The sequence below is a fragment of the Thunnus albacares genome, chromosome 15 (genome assembly GCF_914725855.1).
Source record: "Thunnus albacares chromosome 15, fThuAlb1.1, whole genome shotgun sequence".
Taxonomy (NCBI): domain Eukaryota; kingdom Metazoa; phylum Chordata; class Actinopteri; order Scombriformes; family Scombridae; genus Thunnus; species Thunnus albacares.
The window spans coordinates 22,879,782-22,895,259 of NC_058120.1; the positions used below are offsets into that span (position 1 = coordinate 22,879,782).

A 15,478-nucleotide genomic window follows, 5' to 3' on the forward strand; every position below is an offset into this window, starting at 1 on the left:
AGCAACCAAGGCTACAGATGCCCATAAACTGAAGGCTGTTTATGGGCGTATGCGACGAGTTCATGGCAAGGTAAGAAAACCATTGCAAACGAAGTGATCGGGCTTGCAGAGAGCATTTCTACAGACGTTCAGGTCAAGTTTGGGAACTTTGACATAGATATCCAACATCATAATAACAGAAAATAACAAAAAGCCTAATATGTCCCCTTTTAAAAACAGGTCACAGATATAGCTACATTTCACAAGGCTCAGTAATTCCCTGAAACAGCTGGCCACTGTAATCTTTAACAAACGCTATTTAAAACAGAGTAAATTGTGCCTTTTGTCGGGGAATATTTTAAGCTGCGGATTTGTTGCTCTAGTGAGTATTTACAGCAGCAAGACGGCATATCCGGGATTGACTCAAAATAAACTACGGCGCTCATGTTCATCAGAAAGAAGAAACATGTCACCCAGTGCAACAGTCTGGCTCGTTTATGTGTTTTTAATAGTTTCTGTACAATCATTGAGGTCTACAGCACAGAAATAAGATAAACCAGGCTTCGGAAACAGATAATTCTTGTTATTGGATCAATTTAATTGGTTTTGATCTTTTCACAGGATTTGTTGACAATAAGAAAAAATATAGAAAATCACCAGCTTTGTCCTTTTTTTTTTTTTAAAGCAAAATACACAGTTCAAAATCACTAAGTAGTTTATTATAAGGTGTAATATGGTCACTCAGGGTGAACCATTGAATCTGTACCGTGCAAACAAATTGTTCTGATATATCACATGATGGTGAGCAGCCCACGTCTTAATGCTCAGTCACAGCTGAAGGCTCTCTGAGAGATGCTGCCATGTTTGTGTTTTGTGTCACAGCCATTTTTTTTTTTAAACATTCTCCTAGTTTTCCATCGGGGACCAGCGCTTGTAATCACACCTTCTGCTAAGTGATACTTGTGGGGGGGTGAATATGAAAATTGGAGTTTGTTGTTATAGTGGAAAATAATTATTTTTGTGTAAAGAACCAACAGCTTTATTCTGAGTTTGAGGGTTCAAAGAAATGAGTCGCTGTCAACACCTTAAAACGTTTATTTTGCACTAGCCACAATCATGGAACTCCTCCAGAAAAAGGGCCAAAGAGCAGATGAATAAGTGAATTGTGTGTGCTGAGTGTTTTTTTTTTTTTTTTTTTTGTCCACATTTTTCCGTCTGCAGCTCATCTATCATGTAACTGTCTCTGACTGTATGTGGCTCTGTTGTCTGTAAATACATTTCATGTTGCTCTGCTGAGTGGGATTGTGAATATGTGCAGTATGCCAGAAAAATAGACCAGAAGCACTACTAAATTATACAAATACTGTGTGTTTGACAGCCACGCACCTATTAAATTCATGTTGAATTCACCTGTTTGTCTTTCTTTATTTCTTTGTGTTTCAGGCAGAAAATAAGATATTTCAGAAATCTGTTGACTGTTGTTGCATTTTAGTGAATGATACTGTAATGTAGCTGAGTCACACCAGGGAAAGAAAAAGAGATTTTAAAGTAAAAATTATGTGATAGTCAAAATTTAGAGGTATTATGTTAAAATATGAAGTCAAAATTTTAAAAAAAAAAGTAAAAAAATCTTAATTTCCCTCCAAATTATGAGGTATTAATTCAAAAGTATGAGCTATCATGACAAAAGTATGATATATTTAGTCAACATTTTGAGATATCAAGTCAAGATATTCTACTTTTTATGTCCATATTAGGAGGTATTACATCACATTTATGAGATATTAAGTCAAAATGATTTGATAGTTGGAGCGTAATTTTGACAGTAAGCGACTGTTGATTTAGTATCTGACTTTTCGACAAAGTAAATATTTAAATTTTTACTTAAGGCAAAGCTAATTCAAATAGCTTAACCCAGGTTTGTCAAGTTAGCTGACAACAACCAGACAAAACTGGATGCTGCCTGTTTAGAATAAAGGCAGATCGATTGACAAAAGTGAGGAAATGCACTATCAGCATACACTATTAAAGGTACACCATGCAGGATTTTCTTTAAAAAAAAACAACTATGTATAGACTCATACAAAAGTAATCCCTCTCAATCATTACTTATGACCCACTAGAAGTGTGTATTTATCTACAGAGACGCTGCCCCCTGCCTGTATTTTCTTATTATTTTGCTGTGTTCAACAGTTCTGGGCGTCAATCTTTGGGCAGTGAGTGTGTAGCCCCCAGCCATTTACGGCGTGCAGGGTGTGAGGTCAAGACTCGTAGAATAGCAACCGGGTTACATCACTGTCTCCGTCTCTCTCCTCTGCTCTCTGTCTCTGTCATGGATGTATAAAGAGCTGCAGGTCTGTGTGTCTGCGTGACCGAGGGCGGGGCTGAGCTACACACACGCAGAGCAGAGAGACCACAGCGGACAGGATGAAGCTCTGCATTCACACAAAATCCAGCAATGCGGCACCTTCCTGCAGGGTTGTGCAGAAGTGTGGGCGTGTTTATTTGTGCTTTAAAACGTAACCGCTGTGAAACAATCAGAAAATAATGTTTTATTTATCTGTTTCACAGCCTTATTCTCACCAGTGCTGCTTGCTCTCTTCATTCACTCTCTAGCTCGCTTGACCACTGCTGCTCACTCTCTCTCTCTCTCTCTCTCTCTCTCTCTCTCTCTCTCTCTCTCTCTAGTTGAGCCGGGGAGGAGGGGCTAACTGTGAATGCTGTTTGTTTACCAACAGCAACAGACAAATCCTGCATAGTGTACCTTTAATGTTTGTTAGCATAGTACAATGGTATTAAACCATAAATTAATAATAAATAAGTGAACTAAAGTGAATCATAGTGTAGCTAGTCCTAATTACATAACCTTCAACTTGTTTTTAGCCAAGTCGCTGATGTTTCATATCACAAAATCTAAAACTATATTACAGTATTAGTATATATATGTATTTTCAGACCATTTTAACCTGAGTGTAGCAACCATGTCACAAACACAACTATAAATATTACTAATGACAATAACGGGTCTAAAGTTAAAGTGAATTATCTTTTTGAACGTGTCACAACGGCTTTTAATGGTTGGCTAATACAAGTAGAAGTAATTAGTAGTAGTAGTAATAGTAATTTATTTCAGTCCTTGATAACAACAATCATTTTAAACAACACATTTCCGAAATGAATGCACATAGAAATAAATAAATAACAATAAGGCACAATTAGGCTACACAAAAACTAAATTTTGAAAAAAGTTTTGAGAAAAGCTCCGTTTTATATTTACTTACCACCTTATTTTTAAACAGGTTTTTAAATTTGCAAAGTGAAATACACGTTCTTAATTCCTTGTCACGGCTATTCCACAAGTTATTGACAGATATATATCTATTTTTTTATATTTGTCACCACTAGGGCCAGGCGATATGGAAAAAATCAAATATCACGATATTTTTGACCAAATACCTTGATATCGATATTGCAACAATATTGTAGGGAATGAGATTTTTGATAAATAATCATCAGTAATGTGGATATAATGTCTAATTGAGTAAAGGCAAATAGTAGAGCAGCTAGAACAGTCTGGTAAGTTCAGAAAATGACATCACTTTACTGTAATGCAGCCTTTAAAACCAGGAAAAGACAACAGTCATGCCATATCACGATATTACGATATCCAAAGATGCTATCTAGTCTCATATCATGATATCAATGTAATATTGATGTATTGTCCAGCCCTACTCCTTACCTTGTTCTTTTAAATATACTTATTCCCCTAAATTAATACTGGCTCTCTCTAATTTCAAACAGCCACTGAATATGAAGTAAATAATTTTGTGTATCATCTGTGCAGTTTTAAAGATAAACCAGATACAACGAATGAAGGTGAATATTAAACAAACTCCAGCACGGAAACATTATTTCTGTCAGCATACGTTGACAGAAATAGTAAAGTGGTGTGTTTTGTAACAAAATGTGCTCCTGTACACCCACCAGCAGCTCTGCCTCACATCAGCTGTTGGAGGATGTTGCCTCGGAGGCAGATATGACGTAATCAAACGCTTCAGTCCCAACCGGAGAGGGAGAGAGAGAGAGAGAGAGAGAGAGAGAGAGGCAGAGCCGGTACCGGATGACAACCTCACCATACGGATGGATCTCGGCTGCTTTGGGACTTTCTGATATACATTTTTAAAGCTTGTTTTTTGTCTGAACGGTTCGGTGTTTTGCTGGAGGAGTCATGTCGCGGAGGTTTGTGCAGAGCCTCTCCTCCAGGCGAAGAGGATGCTGGATGCGGGCCAGCAGCGGCAACAGCAGCAGCAGCGGCAGCAGCAGCAGCAGCAGCAGCAGCACCGGCCGGGGATGCTGCTGGTGAACTTGGCTCTTGTAATTAACCACCATGGCCCGGGCGTCCTCTCCCACAGCTGCTCCAACAACCTCCGCGTAAAAATGGCCCGCACTCCGCCTCCATCGTCGACATCGGTCCGCCTTTTCGCCCGTGATGACAGGAGGGCGCTCCTGATTGCAACACTCGCAGGCCCTTCATGTCCTGGCTCTGGATCACATTATCACCTCTGATTTGATCATTTGAGCTGCGGCGGTTGCTTGTATTTGGCAAACAGGCTACACTTCCTCCTGCCGGCATCGATTTCCCTTTTACAACAGATATTTTTGGAGCAGCTGGAGATGGGCCGCGTCCACTGCTGCACCTCGCTTTCCAACGCTGGGATTTGAGTTGCATGCTTTCCTGACCTTACTTGTGATAAAGTCTCTGTGACATCTCGCCTAAGCTTCAGGTGGTCCGGTGTCTTTTAGACATTTCTCTTGTCTTTTTTTACGCGCAGAGTTGTGTCCGTGCACTTGCGCCCTGCAGGGGAGGGGAGGGGGAATGAGCAGCCTCCATACCTCCACCAGCTGCCCGCTTCCTGCTCCTGCTGTCCACCGTGTGGCCCTGTGACTTCACAAGGGTGTGGAGGTGCTGACAACCTTAAAACGTGGAGGGCGGGGGACGTTTGCCTTTCCAGCTCAGGTTTAAACCATGGCCAATGAACCTGTCATCCTTAACGTGTATGATATGGTAAGACTCCTCCTGAACCAAACTGCACTCACCTTTTCTTCTTGTCTGTTTCTGGCAGAGAATATTTAATCACACAGCAGCATAAGAGGTGAATGCAGCAGTAGAAATAGCAGAGCCACCTGTTTCACTTCACACTCGGAGCCTATTTGAACACAAATATCACATGAAAAATAAGGTGGTGTTGTGCCTGCAGCAAAGGTCTGCGGGTGTAAACACACAAATGTTGATTTTTCTGCTTTAAATTATACTCCTGTGGACTTCTAAACACTGGTGGACTGTTAAATCAAAATATGATCATTTTCTATGGAACTTGGTGAGCGCAGTCACACCCGTCATTATAGATTTACTGCAACACTAACCAATGAAGAGGGATGGCTGGTATGTATAGCCGACCAGGTGCATATGGTGCATCTGAGTCTCTGCAGGCATTGCATTGTGCTACTGCACGTAGCCAAATTCTGAGGTATCACTGGATTTAAAAAAAAAGTCAAATTGGCCTTTAAAATACTAAGAGCAGCCAATTATTTTTGGACTTAATACCTTGTAGATGAAAATTAGAGTTTCATACTCTGACCTATGGCCTGCTGTGAAACAAGAGCCTCCCTAAACCCCCTGACCTCTGTCACTGTGCCTACAGCTCACATGATGCACACACACGCACACGTGTACACACACACACAGACTCACACAAACCCCACACACACACCGGCAAAGGACAAGGGTCCTCATTCAGACATGTGCCCACAGCCTGGTCCTCTGTACTGCTGAACAGTGTCCTGTGTGAATGTTATGCAACACGTAGTTGTTGTAAATAAGAGAATTACTCCAATTACAGCAAAATATTCATGCAATAGTGAAGTTTATTCATACTGGTGTAGTATATAACACCCAGTAAATTGTTTATAACACGCTATAGTGTAGTTGTAAGCAGCTATAAGGACATTTTAAACATTAATTATTGTATTTGTCAACAGTTATAACTTCTGCCTGTTCTGTAAATGGTATGTAAACATTGAATTAATGATATAAGACAGCTGTAATCATATTTAATGATTCCCTCACTGTGTGTTATAAAACATTAACATTTATGAACAGATTTTATTGTACAAATCATTCACAAATGGGTTTATAAATGTGTTAAAACTGGTGAAGACATGTTGAAAAGTCTTGCTGTAACTCAAAGTCCTCTTATTTGATTTCTTACGGAGCTTTCAGCAGCATCTTGTCATTGGAGTGAAGAACAAAAAGTTATAACTAAATATTCATTAATAAATATTGTAGATCATGTACAAGTGTGCATACCCATCCACTCACAATATGAATTACTATTTACAGTAGAGAGGTAACTAATGAGTGTAAATACATTCATGGCTATAGAAGAAATAGAGTATCTAGTATCAAAACTTGGGTTTAATATGATGAACATTTTAACAATATAATAAATAAACAGTTCATATTTCATGTTCATATAAAAGACACATTTTATATGTTTACACACCAGATACAAATGTTGTTATGAAGGAGTTATAGTTGTTGAGAAATACTACATTAAATACTATAATATAGATGCTTAAACATGTCCTTATATGTGCTCACCACTATATTTTAGTGTGTTAAATCCATTTATTCATTCTTTAAAAATAATTTGCTCATGATTACTAAATGGCTGTGTGGGTGGGTGTACAAATGAAATGTTACCAATGAAATAATTATAGAAAGTCTGTGGTTGACTGTGGAAAAACTCTCGTCCTAAAGGAATCTGTTTGTCTCCAAATGTTTGGGGGGTTTCATTTATTTTTTTGCTCACTTGCAGTAAAGTATTTCAACAAGTGTTCTCATCTTTTATCTCTCAAGACACGTACGCATATAACACTCAAACACAAAGCCAGGTGCAGTTTTGGCCTCTCTTGATATCTTCAAGCCTTCTCACTGATGAGAACCTCAGTGGGGCCCAGGAGTGACAGCTGCTCAAACAGCTGATTAAATTCCAGCGCGGCTCTGCTGTGCCGGGACTTAACAGGTCATGCAGGGGCTGTTGAAGAGGGGGCGAAAGTCATCACGAGGGGCGGCGACAGTCAGAGTCAGACTTAAATACTTCTTTGCTGAGAATTAAACACGAGGAGGCAGCGAGATCCGCCTGAGAGTGAATCATCCGAAGAGGGATGATGATGATGATGATGATGATGATGATGATGATGATGAATCGATGAGCTTCAATGTGAAATCAGTGTGACTGGTAGATGTGTGTAGTGGTGCATGCTGTATCTGCAAAGGCAGGGGATCATTGGGTAGACCACACGGATCGTTACAGCAGCGTTGGCACAGAACATGATTTCACACGAGAGAGAGAGAGAGAGAGAGAGTGCAGAATCAGAGAAGTATGATTTACAAAAGCAAGATAGGGGACTTGAAAAGCTCCCATAATTCTTCCGGGAGTCGCTTATTTAGGCAGTCAAGGGGAAAGTCAGGTCATTTTTATCTGCGGCTTGTCACAGTCTCATTTCACTCAGGTGGAAGAATAGATTATTTTCTTGTAGGATGCTTAGAGGTTGCTTGGTTTTGCTTTAAAGATTTCCATTTGTGTCCCTAGTGTGAAATAGCAAAAAGCCAGTGAGCCAATAGGGTAGAGGTCACTGCAGAAACATGAGAAGACTCTGTAGACGCAAAGCAAAGTGGTGGATATGCTTTTATTGAATCAGTCTGAGCCCGGAAATGTGTTCTATTATTAATAGAGGACAGCTGGGACAGCGTGGATAGCCTTTAGCATGTTTCCTCAGGGGTGTCTACGGGTATGGGAGTGTCAGTGGGTGAGGGGCGGAGAGAGAGAGAGGGGTCCTGTCACGAATCAGCTTCTGATGGTCTGCGATGAAGGGCGACAGGGTGGCAGAAAATAACGCCGACCCAGGTTTGATGGACAGGATCTTTAATCATGTGAATATTTTCTTCCACAGTCCAAAGATGTGCAGGTCAGATAGATCAGAGACTCAGTGTGGGATTGATTGTATGGTGGATCAGCCCTGGGTGTGTTTTCTGCGCAGTGCATGTTGGGATGCCCCCACTCTTACAATCTCTCATAGGAATAAGTAGAGAAAGACAACACATGAATGAATGTTTGCTGTTAAATGCAGATTAACAACAGTTTTCTTTGAAAATTAATTAAACCTTTAAGGGATTGAGATGAACAATTTGTCCCAGTGAAGATGAAGAGGCAATAACAATGATTCACAGACAAACAACATCAAACAAATATCATCAAGTGCTTTAATTAATTCGTCTTACATTTTCACATACAGTGGGAGGAATTGTGGTTTAGGGACACTTTAGCATGTCTACAGGAGGATCTATGGGATCACACTGCCAGCGTTGCAATTAATGGTCAACCTGCTCTCCCAACTGAGCTGCAGCCACCTCACAAGATCATGCCAAAAAATTAGAATTAAACAAAATTTGATCGTAAAATTGGTAAAAAGAAAAGAATCATGTAAACGATAACATCCCATAAAAAACCTCAAATGGCACCTTAAAAACAGCCCAAGAGTTGTCTAAACCTGTGAAATAAATTATATCAATTGAATACTATTAAATAATTACTTGACAGTTCCAACATCTGTATTTGACAGATGTGGAGAAGAAATCATTTCATTACATTATTATTCAACTCTTGTTGGGTCAAATGAGGATATAATGTGTAGAAAGAACACTTACCGGTTAGTCCTGATGCCAACATTATAATTTATTTAATTGGCTTTCTTGTCTGAGAGTTGGAAGAGATGATCAATACCACTCTCAGCCAGCAGGTGATTAGCTTAGCTTAGCACAAAGACTGGAAACGGAGGGAAACAGCTAGCCTGACTCTGTCCAAAGCTAAAAATTCACCGACAAGCAACTCTAAAGCTCACTAATTACGATGTGTTGTTTGTTTAATCTGTACAGTGTAAAAGCGACAACACTTGGACCCTTGGACAGAGTCAGGCTAGCTGTTTCCACCTGTTTTCAGTCTTTATGCTAAGCTAAGCTAACTGCCTGCTGGTTATAGCTTCATATTTACCGTACAGATATGAGAGTGGTATTGATCTTATCATATAACAAATAAGTGTATTTCTCAAAATGTCAAATTTAATGGAAAAATTAAGTTCTTTACATTGAATTGATTAGCAAAACTGCATTATAGTCATTTTGCTCCATTATTATCGATTATTAATCATAGGATCTACCTCTTCATCAGTATCATGCAGCCTTAAAAGTCACAGAGATCAGCGTCTCTCCTGTAAATTATAATTCATCCAGCAATCAAAGCTGATGTATTAGTTTCAGGTTCAGTATAATAGTATTTTCTACTCAGCTGCTGCACTGTTTACTTCCTGATTAAACTCTATTCTTAGACATTTTTTTTGTTTAATGACCAAATAATAAAAGATATTGATCCTAAATTATTCTTCTCCTCCCAACTCTCTCTCTTTTTATTTCCCTCTTTGTCTGCAGTACTGGATAAACGAATACACTTCCAATCTGGGTATTGGAGTCTTCCACTCAGGCATTGAGATCTATGGCAGAGGTAAGACATGTCTCTGAAATCCCATTACAGTTTGTGAACAGGCCGAACTCACATCACCGTCTGATCGAGAGATACACAAGGCTGCTTTCACGGACGTAGATGAAGTCTGGTTTTAAAAATGGGATTGTGTTCCTAATAACATGACCCCATTTCTCTGGGTTGACTCACCAATGACTCACTATGTGTGTTGTGTGTGTGCTTTGAAAAAAAGGGGAGGCAGAAACCAGCGTGAAACTGGATCACTGAGAATTCCATTATGTCCTTGCAACCAGAAATATTGGTTCTGTGCACCAAGAAATATGATGTTAGTGAAAATACAGTCCATACTAGGGCAGGAAATAATTCCTTTTTATGAAATTTAGGCATAATATCTGATGCTTGCTGCATATTTTTGCATAAAATCCCATGAATTTCATCATATTGCATTTCATATGCCATCGCTGTCAGGTGACAACTTCCAACTGCAAGAGCTGAAATAGAAGTCATAAAATAGTCATAAAAAGTTATATTTACTGACTCTTGCTGCCTATAGTCTATCATCTGAACAGAATCTGTGCGACGTATGAGACCCAGGACCACAGATTTATGGGTTTCAGAAAAAAAAGTTTTGGATGTGAGTTTAATCAAAAGAGTCTGGTCTTGCTGGAGAGTAATGACCAGGCATCTTTGTGTTTATCCAACAGAGTTTTCAAAGAGAAGTAGTTTCATGAACCAAAAAGTGATTTCAACCCACAGACACTGGTGAAATTACTTAACCCAAATACAATGGTGACATACTTGTACTTTACTTATTTCCTTCTTCTGCTACTTTATACTTATACTCTCTGAGGCAAAATTTTTTACTTCAATACATTTATATGGCAGCTATAATTATGAGTTATCTTGCAGATTAGGATTTTACACACAAAACATATAATAATTTTTAAAAAATATACTGTATATATGTGCGTTGTTATAGTTTAAACTACCAAAGAGTATACAAAGTAGTTAAAATAAGCTCAAAATGACATATATGTTTGTATACCAGTAATAATAATATAATAATATATATCTATCACAATTTAGTCTGTATTTTGATACTTTAGGCTCATTTTACTGATAATACTTAAAGGAAGATATTGAATGCAGTACTTTTACTTGTAAAGTATTTTTACATTTTGTTATTGCTGCTTTCTGGGAGCATTTTTACACACATTCACCTCAAGTTTTGGACCTTTGACTATGTTTAACATAGAAATCCGACATCATAACAGTACACAAATAACAGAAAATCACAAAAAAGCATGATATGTCCCCTTTAAGTAAAGAAGAAGAAGAATATTTGTTCTACTGCAGAGTATGTGGTCCTTCAAATGACGTTAAAACATCAACAAAAGTTTGACTAAAATGTTTACATATGGGGCGGCTGCAGCTCAGGAGGTAGAGTGAGTAAACAGAAGGTCAGTGGTTCAATCTCCGGCTCCTCCGGTTCACATGTTGAAGTGTCCTTGGGCAAGATACCGAACCCCTAATTGCTCCAGATGGCTGCACCATCAGTGTATGAGTGTGTGTGTGTGAATGGGTAAATGTTGGCATGTATTGTAAAGCACTTTGAGTCGTTAGTGAGACAAGAAAGGCGCCATATAAATGCAGCCCATTTACATTTACCATATGGAGACTTCTAATTATAATACATCTCTGTCCAATCTCCAAATTTGGTGATTCTTAATTTTTCAGACAAACTTAAGGTTTGTGTTTCTGTGTTGGTTGAGAACATTCTCATAGTTTTTAAGCTAAATAAACTATTTATAAATCCGATGGATTATCTGGTTTTCACCGGATAGCAGAAAGCACAAATTGCCTAATAAAGTGTATTCTTATTTCATCCTGGACTACTTGTTGATCCATAACAGTATATTTGTTACTTTCTTAGTTGACAGACACAGCACAGTATGATTGTTGTTGCAGTGTCAAAAGCTACATACCTTTTTAAAGACACTGTATTCGATAAGCTTTGCCCCTAAAGTTCATCACTGTTTTCCGTTATACTGCAGTAAATACAAGGCAGAGAGGCTTGTAATTAGTCAGGCCTAATGATTTAAATACAGTGTGACAATGAATAACTGCTTGATTCTGTGTAATTACAGTTGTTAAGTGCTTCCATTTGAAGAGTTTCACTGTGTTTTGCATCTTTGTACTCTGCCACATAGAATTTGCATACGGGGGGCATCCATACCCTTTCAGTGGCATCTTTGAAATCAACCCTGGAAATGCCGCTGAACTGGGAGAGACATTCAAATTCAAGTGAGTGTTCACAGTTTAGCACACAATGCCACTGTGACGTTGTTACTGTAATGGTAATTAGGTAGAGATAAGTGTGTTGATGAGTCCTCTTCTTTCTGTGTTTTTTTTAAACAGGGAGGCCATTGTTTTGGGCACCACAGATTTCACAGAGGAGGACATAGATAAAATCATGGAAGAGCTCGGTAAAGAGTTCAAAGGCAACGCCTACCACCTCATGCACAAAAATTGCAACCATTTCTCCTCCTCGTTGTCTGAGGTCAGTCTTGGGGAAAAAAGAAGTTTTCTGATACTGTTTTTACTGTCCAATGTTTTTTATTTTTAACTCTGATATATATTTATTGTACATTATAGGAAAAGCTGGAGTGTCCCTTTAATATATACACAAAGAATATATTTTAAGCATGTAATACATCCACAAAAACATTACATCTATTGGTTTAATTTAATGCTACTTTTTAAATGTCTAACACATCAATAGACTTAAAACAAAGACGTTATAGTAAGTTGCAGCTCACATGATCAGATATTTTGACTTTTTTTCAGTTGCTGTGTGGACGGGAAATCCCTCGCTGGGTCAACAGACTTGCCTACTTCAGCTCCTGCATCCCCTTCCTGCAGAGCTGCTTACCTAAGGAGTGGTTAACTCCGGCCGCCCTGCAGAGCCACATCAGCCTCGGCCTTCATAAAGAGGAGCAGAACGAGTCGAGCGACGACGACCCGTCGTCCCCGTCCGGCGCTGGTGCCACCGGCTCGGGTTCCTCCCGCAGCTGTCGCCACACGAGGGTGTGAACTGCCTCGCATACTCTGACCTCCGGACCTTCCTGCCACCGCTGCTCGTGGCTGAAGTGGCATTAGTTGGCTTGAACAACCACCTGACCTCATACTGTTTGTCCTCTGAGTAAAGAGGCAGGAAAAGAAGAGTCGCCTCTTCACGAAGAGAGCTGCTGCCAGAGACTTCAGACCTACAGAGGCCCTGCCTGTCCTTTCTACACAAGACAGGAAGTCAGAGGCGAACTTTGACCTGAGCACTGAAGCATGGCTCAGACTCAACAACAACAACCACTTGTAGATCTGAAATTTGTAGTACGTTATTATTAGTCTTTTCCATGAACCTTTAAACCTCTGTCAGCCTTGTTCCCTGCCTTCAGAGCTGCTTTTGTAGTATAGACACCTGAGACTACTGATAGTGACATTACCAGGAAATTGCTAATCTGCTCAACAAGTTCTCGTTCAATAACCTCTATGTGGCCTTCAGTTGATATTGTTGACTCCGCTTCCTTTTTGTGGAACTTTAATAGTTTACTTTGGCCATTTTAGAGGGTTTTGGGGTTAAAGAGGATTCGTCTGATCCTTGAGTCCATGTATTGCATGTTGAAAGAATTTGACAAAATAACAAACATCCAACTAAACTTAGACGCCACACTTCTGATCATACCATCAAGTATTTCTTCTCTCTTTCCTTTTGTATAAACAAATTATCTAAACCGAGACTTCTTTTAAACAGTAAACCCGCTGAGACTTCTTTTAAACCTGGCCAGTGTAACCCGGTCATAGACAACTGTAAACAATCAAGGGCAAATACTGTTCAGTTTAAATAGTCGCTGTTCATACAGCCTTGGGCAGCCCAGTCACTATTTGTGAACATCTCAGAGACACAAAGAAAATCGAGCTGCTACACTGACAATTATTGACTTTGTGACCCAGTACAATTTTTGTCTACGCTTTTATATCCAAATGATCTTTATATTATATTGGTGCAATAACTTCCAGGCTTGGAAATGAACATTTATGCCCAGAGATTGTTCTTGGGTGACACTGGTCTAATAATTTTTTTTCACCATTAAACCGGTCAAGACTGAGCTGCCAAGAGACAGAAAAGCAGAAATTCAGTATTCTCCTTTAAATTACAGTCGTCCTTAAAGGAACAGTCCAATATTTTGAGACTTATTCACTTTCTTGCAAAGATTTTGGTCGATAAGAAGATTGATACATACTTGCAACTGTATCAACTGTATCAATATCAAGCTACAGTGAGCAGCCGGTTAGCTTAGCATAAAGACTTTAAACAGATGGAAACAGCTAGCCTAAAATCCACCTAAAGCTCACTAATCAACATGTTATATCTTGTTTGTTGCAAAAACATCAAAAAGTGAAGTGTGGTTGGATTGATGTTTATAGTAAATAACTTTACGGTTCTAAAAGTTAAGGTTGAAGTATAATTTGAACTGAGGATGATGTTTTTGTAGCTAACAGTAGCTAGCGAAAACAGCGAGCATGGCTCTGTCCAAAGATAACAAAATCCACCTAGCAGCACCTGTAAAGCTCACTAATTAACATGTTATTTATCTTTGTTTGATCCATACAAAAACAAGTGTAAAAACATAAAGTTGCTGTTTAAATCAGGCTAGCCGTTTCATTGCACTAAGCTAACTAGCTTCTGGCTGTAGCTTCATATTTATCCTATAAACATGTGAGTGATATCAATCTCCTCATCTCACTCTCAGCATGAAAGTGTAAAAAAGGTTGAACTATTCCTTTAAGAACATATTTCTATGTTTGTTTTATTTCAGCTGTGAACTGAACTTTAATATATTTACAGATACAAAGTGTTTTAAGGATAGGGAACAACCCTTTTTTAAAATATGTATTTCTGAGGTTGCATTTGTTGCAGTGAGAAAATCATAGTCTCATGACGAGATAATATGATGTCATAAATTATTTATAATTATTGTGGATTTAGCATTTTTGCTGGTAAAAACCCATTAATGACTATTTCTCCCTCTGATACTGATGGTGGTGGTTATTATGATGATGATGATGACAAACATTGGCTCCTTGTAGTTTTACTCATGTTGCTTGCTTTTTTTTTCAATGCAAAAGCTCAGTGAACCAGGCCACATGTGATTTAAATATTTTTCCATCCCTCCTGCTGTAGTGTGTTCATGGACAGCTACCCTTTCTCAGGAAGGTTATCATGACTCGTAATAGTGACAGTAATCCTCATTCCTGCTGAACACCTTGATAAAGTGCTTCATATTCTTAAATAAGCTATATCCTTATTTATTTTTGATGTAGTCTTACATTTCACCAAGTGTATTGTGTTCAGATTTTTGCTATATTTTGAGTTGACAGGGGCTGTACAGTGATCAGTATTCCATTGCCCAAAAGTCTTTGGCACTTTCTACAGAGCAGACCAGACAGGTATTTTTTTCTATTGTACTGTGTCAACCTAAACCTTGTATTTCCTTTTCCTAACCCAAGGCAATTTCAAGAATGATGGTATAGTACTAGAATAAAGAGATGGAATAACGAAGAAATGTTCTGCTTCTTCTGTTGCAGCCTCAAATATAGGTAGAGGTGGACAATTTATACCATGAAACAACATAAGTTTGTCAACTGTCAGAAATAATGCCATACTGTTTATTCCATTAAGCTCATGGTTGTATTGCAACTGCAGGCAATGTTAAAAATCAATGAGCAGGACTGTTTAATGACAATATTTGATGTTTATATGGTTTTTAGTATCAATGAAGTGCTTTGATTTGTCAGGAATTTAACTTTACTTTCACTGGATTAGACAAAAACAGACATTTGTG

At 38.7% G+C, this 15,478-nt stretch overlaps 1 protein-coding gene across 1 annotated transcript; it reads left to right on the forward strand.

Moving 5' to 3' along the window:
• Positions 1-4,930: 4,930 nt before the first annotated feature.
• LOC122997782 (deubiquitinase DESI2) lies at positions 4,931-15,195 on the forward strand. The gene is made up of 5 exons (XM_044374010.1): positions 4,931-5,044; positions 9,527-9,599; positions 11,789-11,882; positions 11,997-12,138; positions 12,426-15,195. Exons 1-5 carry the CDS (start codon positions 5,006-5,008, stop codon positions 12,669-12,671), a joined length of 594 nt encoding a protein of 197 aa, XP_044229945.1. The 5' UTR covers positions 4,931-5,005; the 3' UTR covers positions 12,672-15,195.
• Positions 15,196-15,478: the final 283 nt, after the last annotated feature.